Here is a 21,270-nt window from a genome sequence, read left to right as displayed (position 1 = left end):
CCGAGCAGTGCCACGCTGGGGTCCCAGTGCCACGGTTGGGTCCTGGGTGTGACACTGGTGTCCCTGTCCCCAAGGCGGGGGGAATAGGGCGGGGGGGTGGGGGTGGTGCGCGGTGCTGGCGTCGCGTGCCCGGTGGTGACGGTGGCGGTGGCGGTGGCAGTGCCCCCGCAGGTGGTGACGCTGCCGCGGGAGTCGGTGCGGGTGGTGCCGGGGCAGACCGTCACCTTCACCTGCGTGGCCACCGGCGTCCCCACCCCCATCATCACCTGGCGCCTCAACTGGGGACACACCCCCAGCAGCCACAGGTGGGGGCGGGGCCTAAGGGGGTGTGGTCTTGGGGGGCGGGATCTAAGGGGGCGTGGTCTCAGAGGGGTGGGGCTAACAGGGTGTGGTCTCGGGTCGGGGCCTAAAGAGGTGTGTGGTTGCAGAGGGGCGGGGCATAACGGGGTGTGGTCTCAGAGGGGCAGGGTCTAAAAGGGTGTGGTTTGGGGGGCCTAAGGGGGTGTGGTCTGGGGCGGGGTCTAAGGGGTGTGGTGGGCAGGGCCTAAGAGGGTGTGGTCTGGGGGGCAGGGTCTAAGGGGGTGTGTGGCCTCGGGGGAGGGGGCTGAGGGGTGTGGTCTCAGAGGGGCGGGGCCTAAGGGGGTGCGGTCTCGGGGGGTGGCCAATGGGAGCAAGGGGAGCTGGCTGGAGGGGGGCGGGGCTTGAGGAAGGGGGTGGGGCTTGTGATGGGGAGGGGCTTGTGGTTGGGGCGGAGTCTCTGGTGGTGGGCGGGGCTTGTGGCTGGAGAGGGCTGCGGTGGGAGGGGCTTATACTTGGGGGCGTGGCTCCCGGCACGGGGGCGGGGCTAACAGCCAGGGAGTGGTGTGGTGGGCGGGGCTTGCATGAGGGGGTGGGGCTTGCACGGGGGGGCGTGGCCTGGGCATAAGCAGGGCGTGCAGTGGGCTGTGCCCCTCTCCGGGTGCTGGGCTCCGGGTTCGATGGGCTCCGGGTGTCGGGCACCGGGTGTCCCAGGCTCCAGGTGTGCCGGGCTCCGGGTGTCAGGCTCCGGGTTCAATGGGCTCCGGGTGTGCCGGGTTCTGGGTGCCGGGCTCCGGGTGCAATGGGCACTGGGTGTCCGGGGCTCCAGGTGTCCCGGGCTCCAGGTGTGCCAGGCTCCGGGTGCAATGGGCACCGGGTGTCCCAGGCTCCGGGTATGCCATGCTCCGGGTGCCGGGCACTCGGTTCAACGGGAACCGGGTGTGAGGGGTTCTGGGTGCTGGGCTCCGGGTGCAACAGGCACTGGGTGTCCCGGGCTCCGTGCTCTGGGTGTCCCGGGCTCCGGGTGTCCTGGGCTCGGGGTGTCCTGGGCTCTGGGCTCTGGGTGTCCCGGATTCTGGGTGTGAGGGGCTCCGGGTGTCCCGGGCTCGAGGTGCAATGGGCACCGGGTGTCCCGGGCTCCGGGTGTGCCGTGCTGCGGGTGCCAAACGTGCCGCGCAGGGTGTCGATCGTGAGCGAGGCCGGGCAGGGCACGCTGACCATCCGGGACGTGAAAGAAGCCGACCAAGGCGCCTACACCTGCGAGGCCATCAACACCCTCGGCATGGTTTTCGGCATCCCCGACAGCATCCTCACCGTCACCCGCCCTGGTGAGTGTCCCCCCCACCGCCCTCCCCTCCCCATCCCGCCCCCCGCCCCCACCGCGGCATCATCACCCACCCACCGTCTCCCGCAGGGCCGTGCCCCGAGGGCCACTTCCAGGTGACGGGGACATCCCGCTGCCTGCCCTGCTTCTGCTTCGGCGTCACCACCGCCTGCCGCGCCACCGCCCGGCACCGCCACCGCCTCCACCTCCGCTTCGACCGCCCCGACGACTTCAAGGGTGAGTGGTGGGGACGAGGGTTGCGGATGAGGGTTGGGGACAAGGGACACACCAGGGGCTAAGCATCTCCCCAACAGGCGTCAACGTGACGGTGCCGGCGGCGCCGTCCCCACCGGCGCTCTCGGCCACCCAGCTCCACGTGGACGTGGGTGTCGAGGAATTCCAGCTCCTGGATCTCTCCCGCCGTTTCCTGGCCCTCGACGCCTTCTGGGCGCTGCCAGCCACCTTCCTTGGGGACAAGGTGACGCTGGGGTGGGGACAGGGCTGGGGACGCTGGTGGCATGGCCGCTGCCGGCTGCCTTCCTCGGGGGCGAGGTGACGCCGGGGTGGGGACGGGGCTGGGGACGCTGGTGGCACAGCACTGACAGCCTGTTGGTGTTGGCAGGTGGATGCCTATGGGGGGGCGCTGAGTTACGGGGTGCGGTACCGGCTGGGGCGGGGCCCCCCCGAGCCCACCACCCACCCCGATGTGGTGCTGCGGGGCCACGGGCGGCAGCTGCGGGCGCGCGCCGGGGCCACCCAGCCCGATGTCCTCAACCGACGGCACGTGCCCTTCACTGAGGTGGGTGGGCGCGGGGCAGGGGGTGGTGGTGGCAGCGGGGTGATGGCAATGGTGGCGGTGGTGGAAGGGTGATGGTGGTGGAGGTGGAAGGGTGATGGTGGTGGAAGTGGAAGGGTGATGGTGGTGGTGGAGGTGGAAGGGTGATGATGGTGGTGGAGGTGAAAGGGTGATGGTGGTGGAGGTGGAAGGGTGATGATGGTGGTGGTTGAAGGGTGATGATGGTGGTGGTCGGCGGGTGATGGTGGTGGAGGTGGAAGGGTGGTGGTGGAGGTGGAAGGGTGGTGGTGGTGGTCAAAGGGTGATGGTGGTGCAGGTGGAAGGGTGATGACAGTGGTGGAGGTGGAAGCGTGATGATAGTGGTCAAAGGGTGATGGTGGTGGTGGTCGAAGGGTGATGGCAGTGGTGGTCGAAGTGTGATGGCAGTGGGTGGTTGATGGTGGTGGTGGTGGTGGGAGGGTGAGGGTGGTGATGATGGATGAGTAATGCCAGTGGTGGCGGGGTGGATGATGGCGGTGAGGGGGGTGGTGGTGGTAGAAGGGTGATGGTGGTGGGATGGTGATGGTAATGGGGGTGGAGGCAGGTGGTTGATGGTGGTGGTGGTGGTGGAAGGGTGATGCTGGTGGTGGTGGGGGGGTGATGGCAGTGGTGGTGGTGGTGGGGTGATGGCAGTGGTGGTGGGGGGGGTTGATGGTGGTGGTGGTGGGAGGGTGACGGTGGTGAGTGTGGAGGTGGGTGGTTGATGGTGATGGCGGTAGAAGGGTGATGGTGGTGGGTGGTTGATGGTGGTGGGACAGTGATGGTAATTGGCGTAGAGGCGGGTGGTTGATGGTGGTGGTGATGGGAGGGTGATGGTGGTGATGACGGATGAGTAATGCCAGTGGGGGCGGGGTGGGTGACGCTGGTGATGGGTGGGTGGGTGGGTGGGTGAGGATGGAGGGGGGTGGTTGATGGTGGTGATGGTGGGAGGGTGATGGTGATGGTGGTGGGTGGTTGATGGTGGTGGGATGGTGATGGTAGTGGGGGTGGAGGTGATGCGGTGATGGTGGTGGTGGTGGGGTGATGGTGGTGAGAGTGGAGGTGGGTGGTCGATGGTGGTGGTGGTGGGAGCGTGATGGCAGTGGTGGTGGAGGTAGGGTGATGCTGGTGGTGGTGGGTGGTTGATGGTGGTGGGTGGTTGATGGCAGTGGTGTGGGGGGGTGATGGTGGTGGGTGATGGTGGTGATGGGTGGGTGATGGCAGTGATGCTGGTGGTGGTGGGTGGCTGATGGGTGATGCTGGTGTTGGTGGGGGGTGGGTGATGCTGCTGGTGAGAGGTGGGTGATGGTGGTGGTGGTGGGGTGATGCCGGTGATGATGGCTGAGTAATGCCGGTGGTGGCAGGTGGGTGATACCGGCGATGGGTGGGTGATGCCGGTGGTGATGAGCGGGTGATGCTGGCGGTGGCAGGTGGTTGATGGTGGTGATGGCGGATGGGTGATGCCAATGCTGGCATCACCCTGGGGTGACACGGGTGTCACCATCCCCGCAGGACCACTGGGAGGATGAGGAGGGTGCCCCGGTGAGCCGGGAGCTGCTGCTGCTGGTGCTGCAGGGGCTGGAGGGTATCTTCATCCGGGCGGTGTACGACGGGCGCATGGCCAGCGTGGGGCTCAGCGACGTGGCCATGGACGTCACCAGCCCCGGTGACACCGGCCTGGGGCCGGCCGGGGATGTCGAGGAGTGCAGGTGAGTGCCGGTAACGAGGTCGCGGGGCTCGGTGTCACACCGCCGCTGCCCTGCCGCCGTCACACCGCCGTGTCCCCAGGTGCCCCGTGGGCTACGCGGGGCTGTCGTGCCAGCGATGTGCCACCCGCTTCGAGCGGGTGACGAGAGGACCCTACCTGGGGACGTGCTCCGGCTGCGGCTGCCACGGCCACTCCAGCACCTGCGACCCCGTTTTCGGGCACTGCCTGGTAAGGAACGGGGGGTGACAAGGGGACGGGGAGGTGGCTCGGTGTCACCACCCCCCCCGTGCCACGTGTGTCTGTGTCCCCCGTCCCACCCCCCCCAGAACTGCCAGCACAACACGGAGGGTCCCCAGTGCGAGAAGTGCAAACCCGGCTTCTTCGGCGACGCCACCAAGGGCACGGCCACCGCCTGTCACCCTTGTCCCTGTCCCTACACCGAGCCGTCTCGCAGGTGGGTGCCGACCCCAGGGGGAGTCGCCCCCTCCCCTCCCCAGCTGTCGCTGCCCCGGGACGTCACCACCGTGTCCCACCCCCCACCGGCGTCGCCCGCAGGTTTTCGGAGTCGTGCTTTTTGGACACGGACGGCCAAGCCACCTGCGACGCCTGCGCACCCGGTTACGCCGGCCGCCGCTGTGAGAGGTGGGTAGGGGGGGTCCCTATAAACCTCCCCCCCTCCCCACCACCCCCCCTTCCCCCCCGCCAAAACCCGAGACACCCCCCCCCATCACCTCCCGCCCCCCCCATCCCCGTAGGTGCGCCCCGGGCTACGAGGGAGACCCCATCCAGCCGGGCGGCAAGTGCGTCCCGATCGGTGAGTGGTGGGTGCTGGTTGTGGGGTGTCCCGTCCCCCCCCCCCCGCCTCCTTTCACCCATGGGTGCCCCCCACCCTCACCCTCGCTGCCCACAGGCCAGGAACTCGTCAAGTGCGACGCCCGCGGGGGCAAGGACGCGGCCGGCGGCACGTGCCACTGCAAGGTGCGGGCCAGGGCGTGGGGAGGGGGGGGCTGGGGGCTGCTGTCCCCCACAGCACCCAGTGCGATCCCCGAGGCACCCAGCGTGACACCCCCCCTGCCCCGTAGCACCCAGTCCCATCCCTGGGGAACCCAGTGGGATCCCCTATGGCTCCCAGTGGGATCTTTGGGGCACCCACTCTGACCTCCCCATAGCACCTATTCTGACCCCCCCCACGGCACCCAGTCCCATCTCGGGGGTACCCAGTCTGACACCACCCCCCCCTCCCCAGCACCCAGTCCAACCCCCTCCAGCACCCAGTCCAACCCCCCCATGGCACCCAGTCTGACCCCCCATAGCACCTATTCTGACCCCCCCCACGGCACCCAGTCCCATCTCGGGGGTACGCAGTCCGATCCCCCCCAGCACCCATTCCAGCCCCCCCATGGCACCCAGTCTGATCCCTGAGGCACCCACTCTGACCCCCCATAGCACCTCTTCTGACCCCCCGATGGCACCCAGTCCCACCCCAGGGGTACCCAGTCTGACCCCCCCCCCCCCCCCCCAGCACCCAGTCCAAATCCCCATGGCACTCAGTCTGACCCTCCACCCCCCCCCCCCTCCATGGCACCCAGTCCTGTCTCAGGGGTACCCAGGCCAACCCCCCCACCCCCGGCACCCATTCCAACCCCCTCCAGCACCCAGTCTGACCCCCCCCATGGCACCCAGTCCAATCCTCCATAGCACCCATCCCACCCCCCCCCCTCCAAGGCACCCAGTCCCTCCCCCCAGCCCCATTTCCGCCCCCCAACGCCCCCCCTCCCCACCCCGGCACCCCCTTTCCCGCTCCCCCAGCACCCAGCTGTGCCCACCCTTCCCCCCCCGGGCACCCCCACCCACGGCACCCCCCCTTCCCCCCGTCCCCCTCCGCAGCCCAACGTGCGGGGGCGGCTGTGCGACGCCTGCGCCGCCGGCACCTTCCACCTGAGCGCGGCCAACCCCGAGGGCTGCCTGCAGTGCTTCTGCATGGGCGTCTCGCGGCACTGCGCCAGCTCCGCCTGGAGCCGACACCAGGTACCCGCGCCGCGGCGGGCCGCGTCACGCCCCGTCATGCCACGCTACGCCGTTATGTGCCGCGTTGTGGCGTGCCGCCCCGTGGGGTGCCGCGTTAGTGCTGTGTCGTGCCGGGCCGTGCCACGGCGGGCCGTGCCGTCCCGTGTGCTATGTCATGTCAAGCCACGCCGTGTTGTGCCGTGCCGTGTTGTTCCGTGCCGTGCCTCGCTGTGCCGCACCATACTATGGTACGGCGTGCTGTGGCGTGCCGTGCCATGTCGTTATAGGCCACACGTTATTCCATGCCGTGCCTTGCCATGTCATGCCATGCTATACTGTTATATGCCACGTTATGGCATACCGTGCCACGTAGTGCTATGTTGTGCCGTGCCATGCCGTGCTGTGCCATGTAATACCATGCCACGTGATGCCGTGCCGTGCCACGCCATTATATGCCATGTTACGGCGTGCCATACATGTTGTGCCATGCCACGTTGTGCCAGGTAGTGCCACGTTGTGCCGTGCCATGCCATGATATGCCATGTTGTGCCATGGCTTACCATGTCTTGCCGTGCCATGTTGTGCCATGCCATGTTGTGCCATGTTGTGCCATGTAGTGCCATGTCTTGCCATGTCTTGCCAATCTGTGTTGTGCCATGTCATGCCATGTCGTGCCATGTCGTGCCATGTCTTGCCATGCTGTGCCATGCTGTGCTATGCCATGCCGTGCCATGTTGTGCCACGCTATGAAATGCTGTGCCGTGTCTTGCCATGCTCTGCCACGTAGTGCTATCCGTGACGTGCCGTGTCATGCCATGCTGTGCCATGCAGTGCCTTGTGATGCCATGTACCGTCATGCCGTGCCATGCCATGCCGTGCTGCAACATGCCACACCATGTAGTGCCATGCCGTGCCATGCCGTCCCATACTATGTGATGTCACGCCGCACCATGCCATAGTATTCCATGTTATTCCGTGCTGTGCCTTGCTGTGCCGTGCCATTCTGTGGCATGCCATACCATGTCGTGCCATGCCATGCCATTACGTGCTATGGTACAGCATGCCGTGCCGTGTGGTGCCATGCAGTGCTATGTTGTGTGTCATGCCATACCATGCTGTGCCATGTAATGTTGTGCCATGCCATGATATGCCGTGTTAGGGCACGCCGTGCCATTTTGTGCCATGCCATGTTGTGCCAAGTAGTGCTATGTTGTGCTGTGCCATGCCATGCCATGCCATGCCATGCTGTGCCATGTTGTGCCATGCTGCGCCATGTTGTGCCATGCCATGCAATGTTGTGTCGCGTCTTGCCACGCTGTCCCGTGCCACGCTGTGCCATGTAGTGCTGTTGTGCTGTGCCATGCCATGCCATGCTGTGCCATGTAGTGCCTTGTGAGGCCATGTAGCGTCATGCCGTGCCACGTTGTGCCGTGCTGTGCCATGCCATACCATGTCGTGCCATGCCGTCCCATACTGTGTGATGTCAAGCCATGCCATGCCATTACATGCCACGTTATTCCATGCTGTGCCTTGCCGTGCCACACTATCGCATGTCGTGCCACGTTGTGCCATGCTATGGTGTGCCGTGCCATGTTGTGCCATGCCATGCCATGATATGCCATGTTATGGCATGCCGTGCCGTGTTGTGCCACGTAGTGCTATGTTGTATTGTGCCATGCCATGCTGTGCCGTGTAATGCCGTGCCACGTCATGCTGTGCCATGCTGTGCCATGCCGTGCCATGCCATGTTGTGCCCTGCTGTGCAATGTTGTGCCGTGTCTTGCCATGTCGTGCCACGTTGTGCCACGCCACGTTGTGCCATGCCATGTTGTGCCGTGCCATGCCATGTAGTGCCATGTTATGCCATGCCATGCCTTGCCGTGCCATGCTGTGCGGTGTTGTGCCGTGCCGTGCCTTGCCCACCACCAAGCCCCTTCCTTCCCGCTCCCCTTCCAGGTCCTCCTGACGGCCGAGGAGACGCCGCCGCTGAGCCTGGCCAACCTGGCTGGCACGCAGACGGTGGGCGACGGCGCCCGCTTCGCCTCCCCGCGGGAGCTGCTCTTCGCCGCCTTCCAGCCGCTGCCCCCCGACGTCTACTACTGGGTGCTGCCTGCGCCCTTCGCCGGGGACAAGGTGCCGGCGCCGGGGACGGCTGGGGGACAAAGGTGGAAGTCCCCGAGCTGAGCCTCACCGTGTCCCGCCCCGCAGGTGACATCGTACGGCGGTGAGCTGCGGTACATGGTGACGCACCGGGCACCGGCGGGCGCCCAAGCATTGCTGCGCCAGCCCGACGTCCTGCTGCAGGGCAACGGCATCCTCCTGGAGCACTTCTCCGATGCCACCTTCCCCTCCGGCGTCCCCACCACCGTCACCGTGCCCTTCCGCGAGGTGAGGACGGGCGGGTACCTTCCCCCCGCCGATGCCAGCGCTGGTCGGGGACACGGCGGTCACCCCCCGCTTGTGCCCGCAGCGCGCCTGGCGCCGGGCAGATGGGCGCGATGCCACCCGCGAGCATCTCCTGATGGCTTTGGCCGACATTGACCTCTTCATGATCCGGGCGTCCTACTCGGATCAACCAGAGGAGACCAGGTACGGGGGACCCGGGGGGGGGGGCATTTGGGACGTGGGGACACGGGCAGGGCGGTGGGGACATCCCCTCTCGCCCCGCAGACTGGCCGATGTCAGCCTGGACGTGGCGGTGCCACACGCCACCGGCCGCCCGCCGGCACTGGAGGTGGAGGACTGTACCTGCCCCGCCGGCTACCGCGGTGCCTCCTGCCAGGTGAGACCCTCGCTGTCCCCTCACCCCGACCCTGGGGACACCAAGCGGTGGCCCACCCTGTTTGTCCCCATGTCCCCCTCCATAGGACTGTGACACCGGCTACACCCGTAGCACCACCGGGCTCTACCTGGGCACCTGCGAGCCATGCCAGTGTCACGGCCACGCCAGCGAGTGCCACCCCGAGACCGGCGTCTGCCAGGTGAGCTGGGGACAGTGGGGACACCTCGGGGACCCACCCCCCCCCCACGGCGGTGCCACCATCATCATCCCCCCTCCTTTGCAGGGCTGCCGGGATCACACGGAGGGTGACCAATGTGACAAGTGCCAACCTGGCTACTACGGTGATGCCACCCGGGGCACCCCGGCTGACTGCCAGCCCTGTCCCTGCCACGGACCCCATGGTGACACCCAGTAGGTGCCCCCCCCCCCGCCTCAGGCTTCTGCCACGTCCCTGGGGACACCAACGGGGGCTCACCCGTCCCCTTGTGCCCTCCGCAGGGTGACCAAGAGCTGCTTCGAGGACACGGACGGGCAGCCCACCTGCAGCGCCTGCGCCCCGGGACACAGCGGCCGCCTCTGCGAGAGGTGCCAGGGGGCTGCGGGGTGGGCGAGTGGCATTTTTTGGGGTGCAACCCCCCGCCACCCTCCCCCCTCATTCACCTTTTTTTACTGTGTCGTCCCCCCCCCACCCACCCGCCCCCAACTTTAGGTGCTCGCCCGGGTACGTGGGGGACCCGCTGCGGGGAGAGCCATGCCGAGGTGAGCGCCGCGGGGAGGGGACGGGGCGGTGTCCCCTGTGGTGGCACTGGCGGGGGGGGGGGGTGGGGGTGTCCTGTCTAACCGCTGTTTCGTCGTGCCCCCCGTCCCTCAGAGCCGGGCGTCCCCGGCGGGCAGTGCCAGTGTGACCCGCGCGGCAGCGTCGGCGAGGGCTGCGGCGCCGACGGGCAGTGCCGCTGCAAGGTGAGCCCTGTCTCCCCCATCCCACCCCACCGAGCCTGGAGGGGGTGACGGGGTGACAGGGCGATGTCACCCACCCCTCCGTCACCTTCCAGTCCAACGTGGAGGGTCCCAGCTGTGCCACCTGCCGTCCCCACCATTTCCACCTGAGCGCCGGCGAGCCGGCCGGCTGCCTGCCCTGCTTCTGCATGGGCATCGTCCAGCACTGCGCCAGCACCGCCTACGCCCGCGGCACCGTGAGTGTCGTGTCGTCCCCCCCCCCACCCCTCCACCGCTGTCCCCGGTTGTCCCCAAGCCTGCTAACCCATCTCCCCATCCCGTAGGTCCGGACGCCCTTCGCTCCCGGTAATCCCCAGGGATTCGCCCTGGTCAACCGGCAACGCAGCACCCGGGTGGGCGCCGGCTTCAGGCTGGAGCCGGGCACCCCCCAACCCCGCTTGACCTACGACCGATTCGGGGAGCTGCCCCCCGACTCCTACTACTGGCAGCTGCCGCCCCCCTACCAGGGGGACAAGGTAAGGGGGTGCTCCCCCCGCCCCAGGGGACAGGGCTGCCCCCGTGGGGCACCCATGGGTGCTCGCCCCACGGCTCTGTCAGAGGGGGAGGTGGGCGCAGCCTCACCCATCTCCCGCCTCTTTCCTTTTTCCTCTTTCCTTTTTTTTCCTTCTCCCATCCCAACTCCATCCTCTTCCCCATCCCCTTCCTTCTCCCTTCCCCATCCCCATCCCCTTCCTTCTCCCTTCCCCATCCCAATCCCTATCCCATCCTATCCCATCCCCATCCTCTTCCCTTTCACTTGCCCTATCCCGTCCCTTCCCCGTTCCCTGTCTCTGTCCCCATCTCTCTCCCACCCCCATCCCCTTCCCCATCCCAATCCCTGTCCCATCCCCATCCTCTTCCTTTGTTTTCCCTGTCCCCTTCCCCATCCCATCTTCATCCCCTTTTGCATCCCATTCCCATCCCAATCCTGTCCCCCTCCCCATTCCACATCCATCCCATCCTCATCCCATCACATCCGCATCCTGTTCCCATCCCATCCCATCCTCTTCTTCCCTTTCCCTGTCTGCATCCGCATCCCATCCCCATCCCTGTCCCTGTCCACATACCCATTCCATACCCATTCCTATTCCGTACCCATCTCCATTCTGTACCCATTTCCATCCCCATCCCATCCCCTCCCAATCCCCTCCCCATCCCACCCCATCCCCATCCCATCCCCTCCCAATCCCCTCCCCATCCCACCCCATCCCCATCCCATCCCCTCCCAATCCCCTCCCCATCCCAATTCCCATCACTCCCCATCCCATCCCATCCCCTCCCAATCCCCTCCCCATCCCAATTCCCATCCCATCCCCATACCACTCATCCCCATCCCCATCCCACCTCATCCTATTCCCATCCCTCCCCATCCCACCCCATCCCCATCCCCATCCCATCCCCTCCCAATCCCCTCCCCATCCCAATTCCCATCCCTCCCCATCCCATCCCCTCCCAATCCCCTCCCCATCCCAATTCCCATCCCATCCCATCCCACCCCATCCTATTCCCATCCCCTTCTCCATCCCACCCCCCCGGCCCCTCTCCCTGGGCAGGTGGGCTCCTACGGCGGGCGCCTCCGCTACACCCTGACCTACACCCCGGGGGGGCAGGGAGCCCCCCTGCCCGACGCCGACATCCAGATCACGGTACGGCGGGGACAGAGGGGTGGCGGGAAGGGGGGGGACGACACAGGGTGGCACTGGGACCCCCCCTGACCACCCCGTATCCCCAGGGCAACGACATCACGCTGGTGGCGTACCAGCCCGACCTGTCCCCGCGCACCCCCCAGGCCTTCGAGATCATTTTTCGGGAGGTAGGAGGGGGTGGGTGGCTTTTGTCCCCGATGTCCCTTGTCCCCGCGATGTCCCAAGCCGGTATGCGTCCCCTTGACACCCCCCCCACCCCCACCCCATCCACAGCAATACTGGCAGCGGCCGGACGGACAACCGGCGACGCGGGAGCATCTCCTGATGGCTTTGGCCGACCTGGATGAGATCCTCATCCGCGCCACCTACTCCACCAGCACGGCCGCGTCCGGCATCGCCGATGTCACCATGGATACGGCCGTGCCCCCCCAGCCCGGCCTCCCCCCGGCCCCCGAGGTGGAGGAATGCCGCTGCCCCCCCGGGTACCACGGGCTGTCCTGCCAGGTGAGCCCCCGGCATCATCCCTCCCCGCCCTTCCCAGGGATATTTGGGGATGGAAGTGGGGGGGGGGGAGCGGCGGGGGGGTGTGTGTCACAACACCGAACCCCCCCCGCTCTGGGTTATTCTCCCGCTGGCAGGATTGTGCCCCCGGTTACACCCGCACCGGGGGGGGCCTGTACCTGGGGCACTGCGAGCTCTGCGAGTGCAACGGGCATTCGGAGAGCTGCCACCCCGAGAGCGGCGTCTGCTCCGTGAGTCTTTATATTCAGCAGGGTTTTTTTTTTTTTTTTGGGGGGGGGGGGGGGGATGGGGGTCTCATCCCAACCGTACACCCCCAAATATTTCTTCTCCCCCCGCCCCCGCAGGGCTGCTTGCACAACACGGCGGGGGATTTCTGTGACCAATGTGCCCCCGGTTTCTACGGGGACGCCACCGCCGGGACCCCCGAAGACTGCCAGCCCTGCGCCTGTCCCCTCCCGTACCCCGAAAACCAGTGAGTGCCGAGGCTGGGGGGGTGGGGGGGTTGGAAGGGGGTGATGTGCCGGGGAGGGGGACGCGCCCCCCCACCTCGCTCTGTCCCCGCAGGTTCTCCAGGACCTGCGAGAGTTTGGGAGGTGGCGGGTACCGCTGCACCGCCTGCGAGCCGGGCTACGCCGGGCAGTACTGCGAGCGGTGAGGGCTGCGGCGGGGCGGCCGGCACCCCCGAGTACCCACCCCCCATATACCCACCCCCATATACCCACCCTGATATACCCACCTCCCATATACCCACCCCTATATACCCACCGCAACGGGCTCACCCCCATTCACCCACCCTGATGTACCCACCTTGATGGGCTCACCCCGATATACCCACCCCGATATACCCACCCCCATATACCCACCCCCATATACCTGCCCCGATACACCCACCCCCATATACCCACCCCCATATACCTGCCCCCGTGGGCTCACCCCCATATACCCACCCCCATACACCCGCCCCCGTGTGCCCACCCTGACGTGCTCACCCCGCTATACCCACCCCGATGTGCTCACCCCCATATACCCGCCCCGATATACCCACCCCCATATACCCGCCCCCGTGTGCCCACCCTGACGTGCTCACCCCAATATACCCACCCCAACATGCTCACCCCCATATACCCACCCCAACGTACCCCCCCCGATGTGCTCACCCTGACGTGCTCACCCCGATATACCCACCCTGATGTACCCACCCCCATATACCTGCCCCCATGTGCTCACCCTGATGTGCTCACCCCCGTATACCCACCCCGATATACCCACCCCAAAGTGCTCACCCCGATATACCCACCCCAACATACCCACCCCGATGTGCTCGCCCCCATATACCCACCCCCCCCATACCCACCCCAACGTACCCGCCCCGATGTGCTCACCCTGATGCCTTCACCCCCATATACCCAGCCCAAAGTGCTCGCCCCCCTATACCCACCCCCATGCACCCACCCCGCTGCGCTCACCCCCATATACCCACCCCAACGTGCTCACCCCGATATACTCACCCCCATATACCCAACCCCAACATACCCGCCCCCGTGGGCTCACCCCCACATACCCAACCCCAACATACCCGCCCCGATGCGCTCACCCTGACGTGTTCATCCCGCTATACCCACCCCGATGTGCTCGCCCCCCCATACCCACCCCGCTATACCCGCCCCGATGCGCTCACCCTGACGTGCTCACCCCGCCATACCCATCCCAAAACTCTTGCCCCCATATACCCGCCCCCATGTGCTCGCCCCCATGTGCTCACCCCGATATACCCACCCCCGTGTGCTCACCCCCCTATACCCACCCCAACGTACCCACCCCGATGTGCTCACCCCCATATACCCACCCCCATGTACCCCCCCCAACGTGCTTACCCCGATATACTCACCCCCATATACCCAACCCCAACATACCCACCCCCGTGTGCTCACCCCCATATACCCACCCCCCATATACCCACCCCCGCGGGCTCACCCTGACGTGTTCATCCCGCTATACCCACCCCGATGTGCTCACCCCCATATACCCACCCCCCCTATACCTACCTCGATGTGCTCGCCACCCTATACCCACCCCGCTATACCCGCCCCGATGCGCTCACCCTGACGTGCTCACCCTGCTATACCCATCCCAAAGCGCTCACCCCTCTATACCCATCCCCCCCCCATATACCCACCCCGCCGTTCTCACCCGTATAACCCCCACCCTGGTCTAGTCACCCTGATGTTCTCACCCCGATACGCCCACCTCGATATACTCGCCCCGGTGTTCTCACCCCGACACACCTTCCCTGATGGGCTCGCCCTGATATGCCCACCCCGACGTGCTCACCCCAACGTACTCACCCCCATATACCCACCCCGACGTGCTCACCCCGACGTGCTCACCCCGATATTCTCACCTCCATATACCCACCCCGACGTGCTCACCCCAATATTCTCACCCCCATATACCCACCCCGATATACTCACCCCGACGTGCTCACCCCAATATACTCACCCCGATATACCCACCCCGACGTGCTCACTCCGACGTACTCACCCCCATATGCCCACCCCGATATACTCACCCCGACGGGTTCACCCCAATATTCCCACCCCGATATTCTCACCCCAATATTCTCACCCCGATATACCCACCTCGATATTCTCACCCCGATATACCCACCCCGACGTGCTCACCCCGATATACCCACCCCGATATTCTCACCCCGATATCTTCACCCCCAGGGGTTCACCCCGCTATCTCCACCCCAATTTATGCACCCCGCTGGGCTCCCCCCCCGTATCCGCACCCCAGAAATGCTCACCCCGCCGTACCCACCCCGCTATCCTCACCCTGATATACCCACCCTGATGGCTCACCCCAAAATATGCACCCCGCTATCCCCCCCCACCCCTGGCTCTGCGCACCCCAATATTCTCACCCCGCTCTCCCCCCCCCCAATATACCCACCCTGCCGGCTCACCCCCCCCCAATATGCACCCCGATACGCTCACCCTGCTACACCCACCCTGATTTATGCACCCCAATGCGCTCCCCCCGCAATCTGCACCCCACTCTCCCCCCCCACTCTCCCCCAGCCCCATATACCCACCCCAATACGTAGTCCCCCCCTTTTTATCACCCCCCCCTGCAGCTGCGCCCCCGGCTATGCGGGCGACCCCACGGTGCGGGGGCAGGCGTGCGTCCCCGCGGGCCCCCCGGTGCCGCTGGCCGTCCGCGTCCACCCGCCGCGCACCACGGTGGCCCAGGGCAGCGCCGTCACCCTGCGGTGCCAGGCCAGCGGCGACCCCCCCTTCTACTACCACTGGGCGCGAGAAGACGGGCGACCCCTCCCCGAGGGCGCCCAGAGCCGGCGACAAGGTATTGGGTGGCTCGGGGAGGGGACCGGGGTGTCCCCAAGGTGTGTGTTGGGGGGGGGGGCGTGGGGTGTCACCCTCCTGTCCCCTCCCCAGGCGAGGAGCTGCACTTCGCCAGCATCCAGCCCTCCGAAGCCGGCGTCTACGTCTGCTCCTGCCGCAACCTTCGGCACAGCAACGCCAGCCGCGCCGAGGTCATCGTCACCGGTGGGTCGTTGTCACCGAGGTGGGGAGGGGGACACACACACGTACACGCGCGCGCGGGGACAGAGGGGAGGAGCGGGGCTCAGCTCTCCCCTGCTCTGGGCGCAGAGACCCCCGGCAAACCCATCACCGTCACCGTGGAGGAGAAGCGGGTGCAGCGGGTGAAGCCCGGGGCCGACGTCACCTTCGTCTGCACCGCCAAGAGCAAGGTGAGGGGGGGGGACACGGCACGGTGGGGGGCATGCGGGCACCCCTGGGTGCCCGGGGGGACATCCAGGGCACACAGACACCCTTGGGTGCCCACAGGGACATGCAGGGTGCATAGAGACAGCCCTGGGTGCCCATGGGGCCATGCAGGGCATGAGGACATTCTTGGGGGCCCGTAGGGACATGCAGGGTGCACGGGGACACCCCTGGGTGCCCACCTGGTCCCACAGAGCAGAGAGACACCCCTGGATGGCAATAGGGACATGCAGGGCACACGGACACCCCTGGGTGGCCATGGGGACGTGCAGGGCATGGGGACACCCCTGGGTGGCCACGGGGACATGCAGGGCATGGGGACATCCTTGGGGGCCCATGGGGCCATGCAGGGCACATGGGTGGCCATGGGGACATGCAGGGCACGAGGACGTTCTTGGGGGCCCATAGGGACATGCAGGGCATGGGGACACCCCTGGGTGGCCATGGGGACATGCAGGGCATGGGGACACCCGTGGGTGCCCATCCAGCCCATATGTCCCCCCCCACCCCACCCCTGGGTGCCCACGTCCCTCTCCGGGACACAGGGACCCCCCCTGGGTGCCCCACCTCTCGCTGGTGGGTGCCCACACAGACGTGCAGCGCCCCCCCCCCTCCCTCCCCGGCCCCCTTGCCCCGCCGCATGCCCATCCCCGTGGCCTCAGGCCTCCCCCTCTCTCTCCCCGCCAGTCGCCTGCCTACACCCTGGTGTGGACGCGGCAGAACCACGGCACGCTGCCCGCCGGCGCCGTGGACTTCAACGGCATCCTCACCCTGCGCAGCGTGCGGCCCGAGGACGCCGGCGTCTACGTCTGCACCGGCTCCAACATGTTGGACATGGACGAGGGCACGGCCACGCTCTACGTGCAGGGTGAGCCGGCGGGCGCCGGGGGTTGGCGGCAGGGGGGGCCCAGACGCCAGGGGGACGGGCAGGTTCGGCACCCAGACGCCGGGGTGATGGGCACATTGGGCGCCCAGGCGCCAGGGGGATGGGCGTGCTCAGTGCTCGGACTGCGAGGTGATGGGCAAACTCGCCGCCCGGATGCTGGGATGATGGGTGCACTCCGTGCCCAGACACCAGGGCGATGGGCACGTTCGGTGCCCAGATGGTGGGGTGGCCACCTAGACACCAGGGTGATGGGCACATTGGGTGCCCAGGCGCCAGGGTGATGGGTGTGCTCGGTGGTCAGACTGCGAGGTGATGGGCACACTTGCCACCCAGATGGTGGGGTGGTGGGCACCCAGCCACCAGAGTCATGGGCACGTTCGGTGCCCAGACGCCAGGGGGATGGGTGTGCTTCATGCTCGGACTGCGAGGTGATGGCACACTTGCCACCCAGATGCTGGGGTGATGGGGGTGCTCGGTGCCCAGACGCCAGGGAGATGGGCACACTCGCAGCCCAGATGCTGGGGCGATGGGCACACTTGTCACCCAGATGCTGGGGTGGCCACCCAGACACCAGGGCGATGGGCACACTTGTCGCCCAGATGGTGGGGTGGTGGGCATCCAGCCACCAGGGTGATGGGCACACTCGGTGCCCAGACACCAGTGTGATGGGCACATTTGGTGCCCAGACGCCAGGGGGATGGGCATGCTCAGTGCTTGGACTGCGAGGTGATGGGCATGCTCGCCACCCAGATGCTGTGGTGATGGGCACGCTCGGTGCCTGGACACCACGACGATGGGCACACTCGCCGCCCAGATGGTGGGGTGGTGGGCACGCAGCCACCAGGGTGATGGGCACACTTGGTGCCCAGGCGCCAGGGTGATGGGTGTGCTCGGTGCTCGGACTGCGAGGTGATGGGCACGCTCGCCATCCAGATGCTGGGGTGATGTGGGTGCTCGGTGCCCAGACACCAGTGTGATGGGCACATTTGGTGCCCAGATGCCAGGGTGATGCGTGTGCTCGGACTGCGAGGTGATGGGCAAACTCGCCGCCCGGATGCTGGGGTGATGGGCGCACTCCATGGCCAGACACCAGGGCGATGGGCACGTTCGGTGCCCAGATGGTGGGGTGGCCACCTAGGCACCAGGGTGATGGGCACATTGGACGCCCAGGCGCCAGGGTGATGGGTGTGCTTCGAGCTCAGACTGGGAGGTGACGGGCACGCTCGCCACCCGGATGCTGGGGTGATGGGCATGCTCGGTGCCCAGCCACCAGGGTCATGGGCACATTTGGTGCCCAGACGCCAGGGGGATGGGCGTGCTCAGTGCACGGACTGGGACGTGATGGGCACGCTCGCCACCCAGATGCTGGGGTGATGGGGGTGCTCGGTGCCCAGACGCCAGGGCGATGGGCACACTCGCCGCCCAGATGGTGGGGTGGTGGGCACCCAGCCACCAGGGTGATGGGCACATTGGGCGCCCAGGCGCCAGGGGGATGGGTGTGCTCGGTGCTCAGACTCCAAGATGATGGGCACGCTCCCCGCCTGGATGCTGGGGAGACGGGTGTGCTCAGTGCCCAGACGCCGGGGTGATGGGCAGGTTCAGTGCCCAGATGCCGGGGTGAGGGGTGTGCTTGGTGCTCAGACTCCGAGGTGATGGGCACGGTCACCACCCAGATGCCAGGGAGACGGGCACGCTCGGTGCCCAGACGCCAGGGAGATGGGCAGGTTTGCCACCCAGGCGCCAGGGTGACAGGCGTGCTTGCCACCGAGATGCTGGGCTGATGGGGGTGGTGGGTGCCCAAGACACCAGGGTGATGGGCACACGGGCTGCCCAGATGCCGGGGCGACGGGCACACTTGCCTCCCGGATGCTGGGGTGGTGGGTGCCCAGACGCCGGGGTGATGGGCACATTCAGCGCCCAGATGCCAGGGAGAGGCTCTCACTGGGTGCCCAGACGCCGGGGTGATGGGCACGCTCTCCTGAGACCCGCGCCCTCTTGCAGCCCCCTCGAAGACTCAGATGTTTTACGGACCCGTTGAGTTTATGGAGGGGCACAGACCGGGTAAGTCACCCGTGGGGGAGTCTGGGGGGGGGGGGTCCACGTACTCCCCCCCCGCCACCCGCTGCATGCCGGGGCTCCACCACGCACCCCACCACCGGCTGCGCCACGCCGCCCCCCCCGCTTCCCACCGCCTGGGGCCAGCACCACAGCGGGGGGGGGGCCCCGGCGAGGCCTGAGCCCCCCCCCTCCCCGGGTGTCACCGCAGCGGGCACCGCCGCCGCCCCCACTGCCGCCGTGGAGCCGGCACAGCTGAGCGTGGCACCGGGGCAGCCGGCCGAGTTCCGCTGCGTGGTCACCGGCAGCCCCCCGCCCACCCTCGAGTGGCTCGGTAGGTGCCCCCCAAGGATGGAGGGGAAACCGGCACCGGGCTTGGGGACGAGGTGACCGGGGGTGACACCGGGCCATGTCCCCGCAGGTGCGCTGCCGCCGCGGGCGGTGGTCCAGGGCGGGACGTTGCGTTTCGGCGCCGTCGAGCCCTCCGACGAGGGGCACTACGCCTGTCAGGCGCGCAGCAGCGCCGGGCAGCACACAGCGCGGGCCTTCCTCCACGTGCAAGGTGAGCATCATCCCCATCGTCACCGTTGTCCATCCCCATCATCCCCCTCCCCATTGTCCCACCATTTCCATCATCCGCCATCATCTCGCATCATCCCTGTCACCCCTGTTGTCCCCATCGTCCCCATCCCCATCGTCCCTATCCCCATCGTCCCATCATCCCTGTCATCCTCATCATCTGAATCATCCATGTCACCCCCATTGTCCCCACCACCATCATCTGCGTCACCCCCATTGCTCCCATCATCCTTGTTACCCCTGTTGTCCCCATCATCTGCATCATCCCTGTCACCCCCCATCATCCCCATCGTCCATCTGCATCATCCCGTTGTCCCCGTCATCCCCATTGTCTGCGTCATCCCTGTCATCCCCATCATCCCTGTCACCATCATCCCTGTCATCTCCCATCATCTGTCCCCCTCATCCTCATCATCCCCCATCATCCCTGTCACCCCCATCATTCCCATCACCCCCATTTTCCTCATTGTCCCCGTCATCCCTGTCACCACCATCATCTCTGTCACGCTCCATCGTCCCCATCACCCTCGTTGTCACCATCATCCCTGTCCCCCACTGTCTCCATCATCCCCTTCATCCCCCATTGTCCATCCCCATTATCCCATTGTCCCCCTCATTCTCATTGTGCCCTTCCTCCCTGTCACCCACTCATTCCCACTGTCCCCATTGTCCCCATCACCCACGTTGTCCCTGTCATTCCCCATCGTACCCATCATCCCTGTCACCCCCATTGTCTCCATCATCCCCTTCATCTCCCATCGTCCCTGTCATTGCCATCATCCCTGTCACCCCCATCTTCCCCACCGTCCCCATCATCTCTGTCACCCCTGTCTGTCACCCCCATCGTCCCCATCACCCCCACTGTCTCCATCATCCCCTTCATCCACCATCATCCATCCCCATCATCCTCGTTGTCCCCATCATCTCTATCACCCCCATCATCCCCACTGTCCCCATCGTCCCCATTGTCCCCATCACCCCCATTGTCCGTATCATCCCCATCATTGCCATCATCCCTGTCATCCCCATCTTCCCCACTGTCCCCATCGTCCCCATCATCTGTCACCCCCACTGTCTCCATCATCCCCTTCATCCCCCATCATCCATCCCCATCATCCTCGTTGTCCCCATCATCTCTATCAACCCCATCATCCCCACTGTCCCCATTGTCCCCATCATCCCTGTCACCCCCATCGTCCCCATCACCCCCATTGTCCCCATCGTACCCATCATCTCTGTCACCCCCACTGTCTCCATCATCCCCTTCATCCCTCCATCATCCTCGTTGTTCCCATCATCTCTATCATCCCCATCATCCCCATTGTCCCCATCGTCCCCATCACCCTGGGTCACCCCCATTGTCGCCATCATCCCTTTCATCCCCATCATCCTCGTTGTCCCCATCATCCCTATCACCCCCGTCATCCCCACTGTCCCCATCATCCATGTCACCCCCATTGTCCATATCATCCCTCACCGTCCCCATCATTGCCATCATTCCTGTCACCCCCATGTTCCCCAATCTCCCCCTCGTCCCCATCACCTCTGTCACCCCCATTGTCCCCATCACCCCCACCCTCCCCCGGGCACCTCCCTGACCCCCCACTTCCCGCAGCTGCCGGCGCCCCCCAGGTGCAGGTGAGCCCGGAGCGGACGGAGGTGCAGGAGGGCTCCACGGTGCGGCTCTACTGCCGGGTCTCGGGGTCACCCACTGCCACCATCACCTGGGAGAAGCAGGGGGGCACCCTGCCACCGCAGGTGAGACGGGTGCTGGCACCCTTGGGTACTGCCGGCGGGGGTGGGGGTGTGTGGGTGCACCGCGGGTGCCGCTCACGCCCACCCTCG

General features: G+C 66.4%; 1 protein-coding gene across 1 annotated transcript in view; it reads left to right on the top strand.

The window, feature by feature from the left end:
* HSPG2 (heparan sulfate proteoglycan 2) overlaps nt 1–21,270 on the top strand; it is a gene marked incomplete at its 5' end in the record, with an annotated part of 55,468 nt that overhangs the window by 7,281 nt on the left and 26,917 nt on the right. The window contains 37 exon segments of the mRNA XM_054222685.1: nt 161–305; nt 1,477–1,625; nt 1,712–1,858; nt 1,936–2,099; nt 2,244–2,420; nt 3,948–4,144; nt 4,224–4,371; nt 4,470–4,597; nt 4,699–4,785; nt 4,899–4,957; nt 5,054–5,121; nt 6,031–6,171; nt 8,107–8,283; nt 8,359–8,538; nt 8,621–8,739; nt 8,821–8,932; nt 9,018–9,131; nt 9,216–9,343; nt 9,431–9,517; nt 9,642–9,691; nt 9,804–9,892; nt 9,985–10,125; nt 10,213–10,404; nt 11,482–11,574; nt 11,661–11,741; nt 11,848–12,078; nt 12,213–12,326; nt 12,441–12,568; nt 12,661–12,747; nt 15,236–15,462; nt 15,555–15,665; nt 15,771–15,871; nt 16,593–16,773; nt 18,793–18,852; nt 19,058–19,180; nt 19,268–19,408; nt 21,041–21,183. Coding sequence (XP_054078660.1) covers nt 161–305; nt 1,477–1,625; nt 1,712–1,858; nt 1,936–2,099; nt 2,244–2,420; nt 3,948–4,144; nt 4,224–4,371; nt 4,470–4,597; nt 4,699–4,785; nt 4,899–4,957; nt 5,054–5,121; nt 6,031–6,171; nt 8,107–8,283; nt 8,359–8,538; nt 8,621–8,739; nt 8,821–8,932; nt 9,018–9,131; nt 9,216–9,343; nt 9,431–9,517; nt 9,642–9,691; nt 9,804–9,892; nt 9,985–10,125; nt 10,213–10,404; nt 11,482–11,574; nt 11,661–11,741; nt 11,848–12,078; nt 12,213–12,326; nt 12,441–12,568; nt 12,661–12,747; nt 15,236–15,462; nt 15,555–15,665; nt 15,771–15,871; nt 16,593–16,773; nt 18,793–18,852; nt 19,058–19,180; nt 19,268–19,408; nt 21,041–21,183 — 4,820 coding nt within the window.

The sequence above is a fragment of the Rissa tridactyla genome, chromosome 16, assembly GCF_028500815.1.
Source record: "Rissa tridactyla isolate bRisTri1 chromosome 16, bRisTri1.patW.cur.20221130, whole genome shotgun sequence".
NCBI classification, from domain to species: Eukaryota; Metazoa; Chordata; class Aves; order Charadriiformes; family Laridae; genus Rissa; species Rissa tridactyla.
This window is presented reverse-complemented; position numbering and strand designations above follow the sequence as displayed.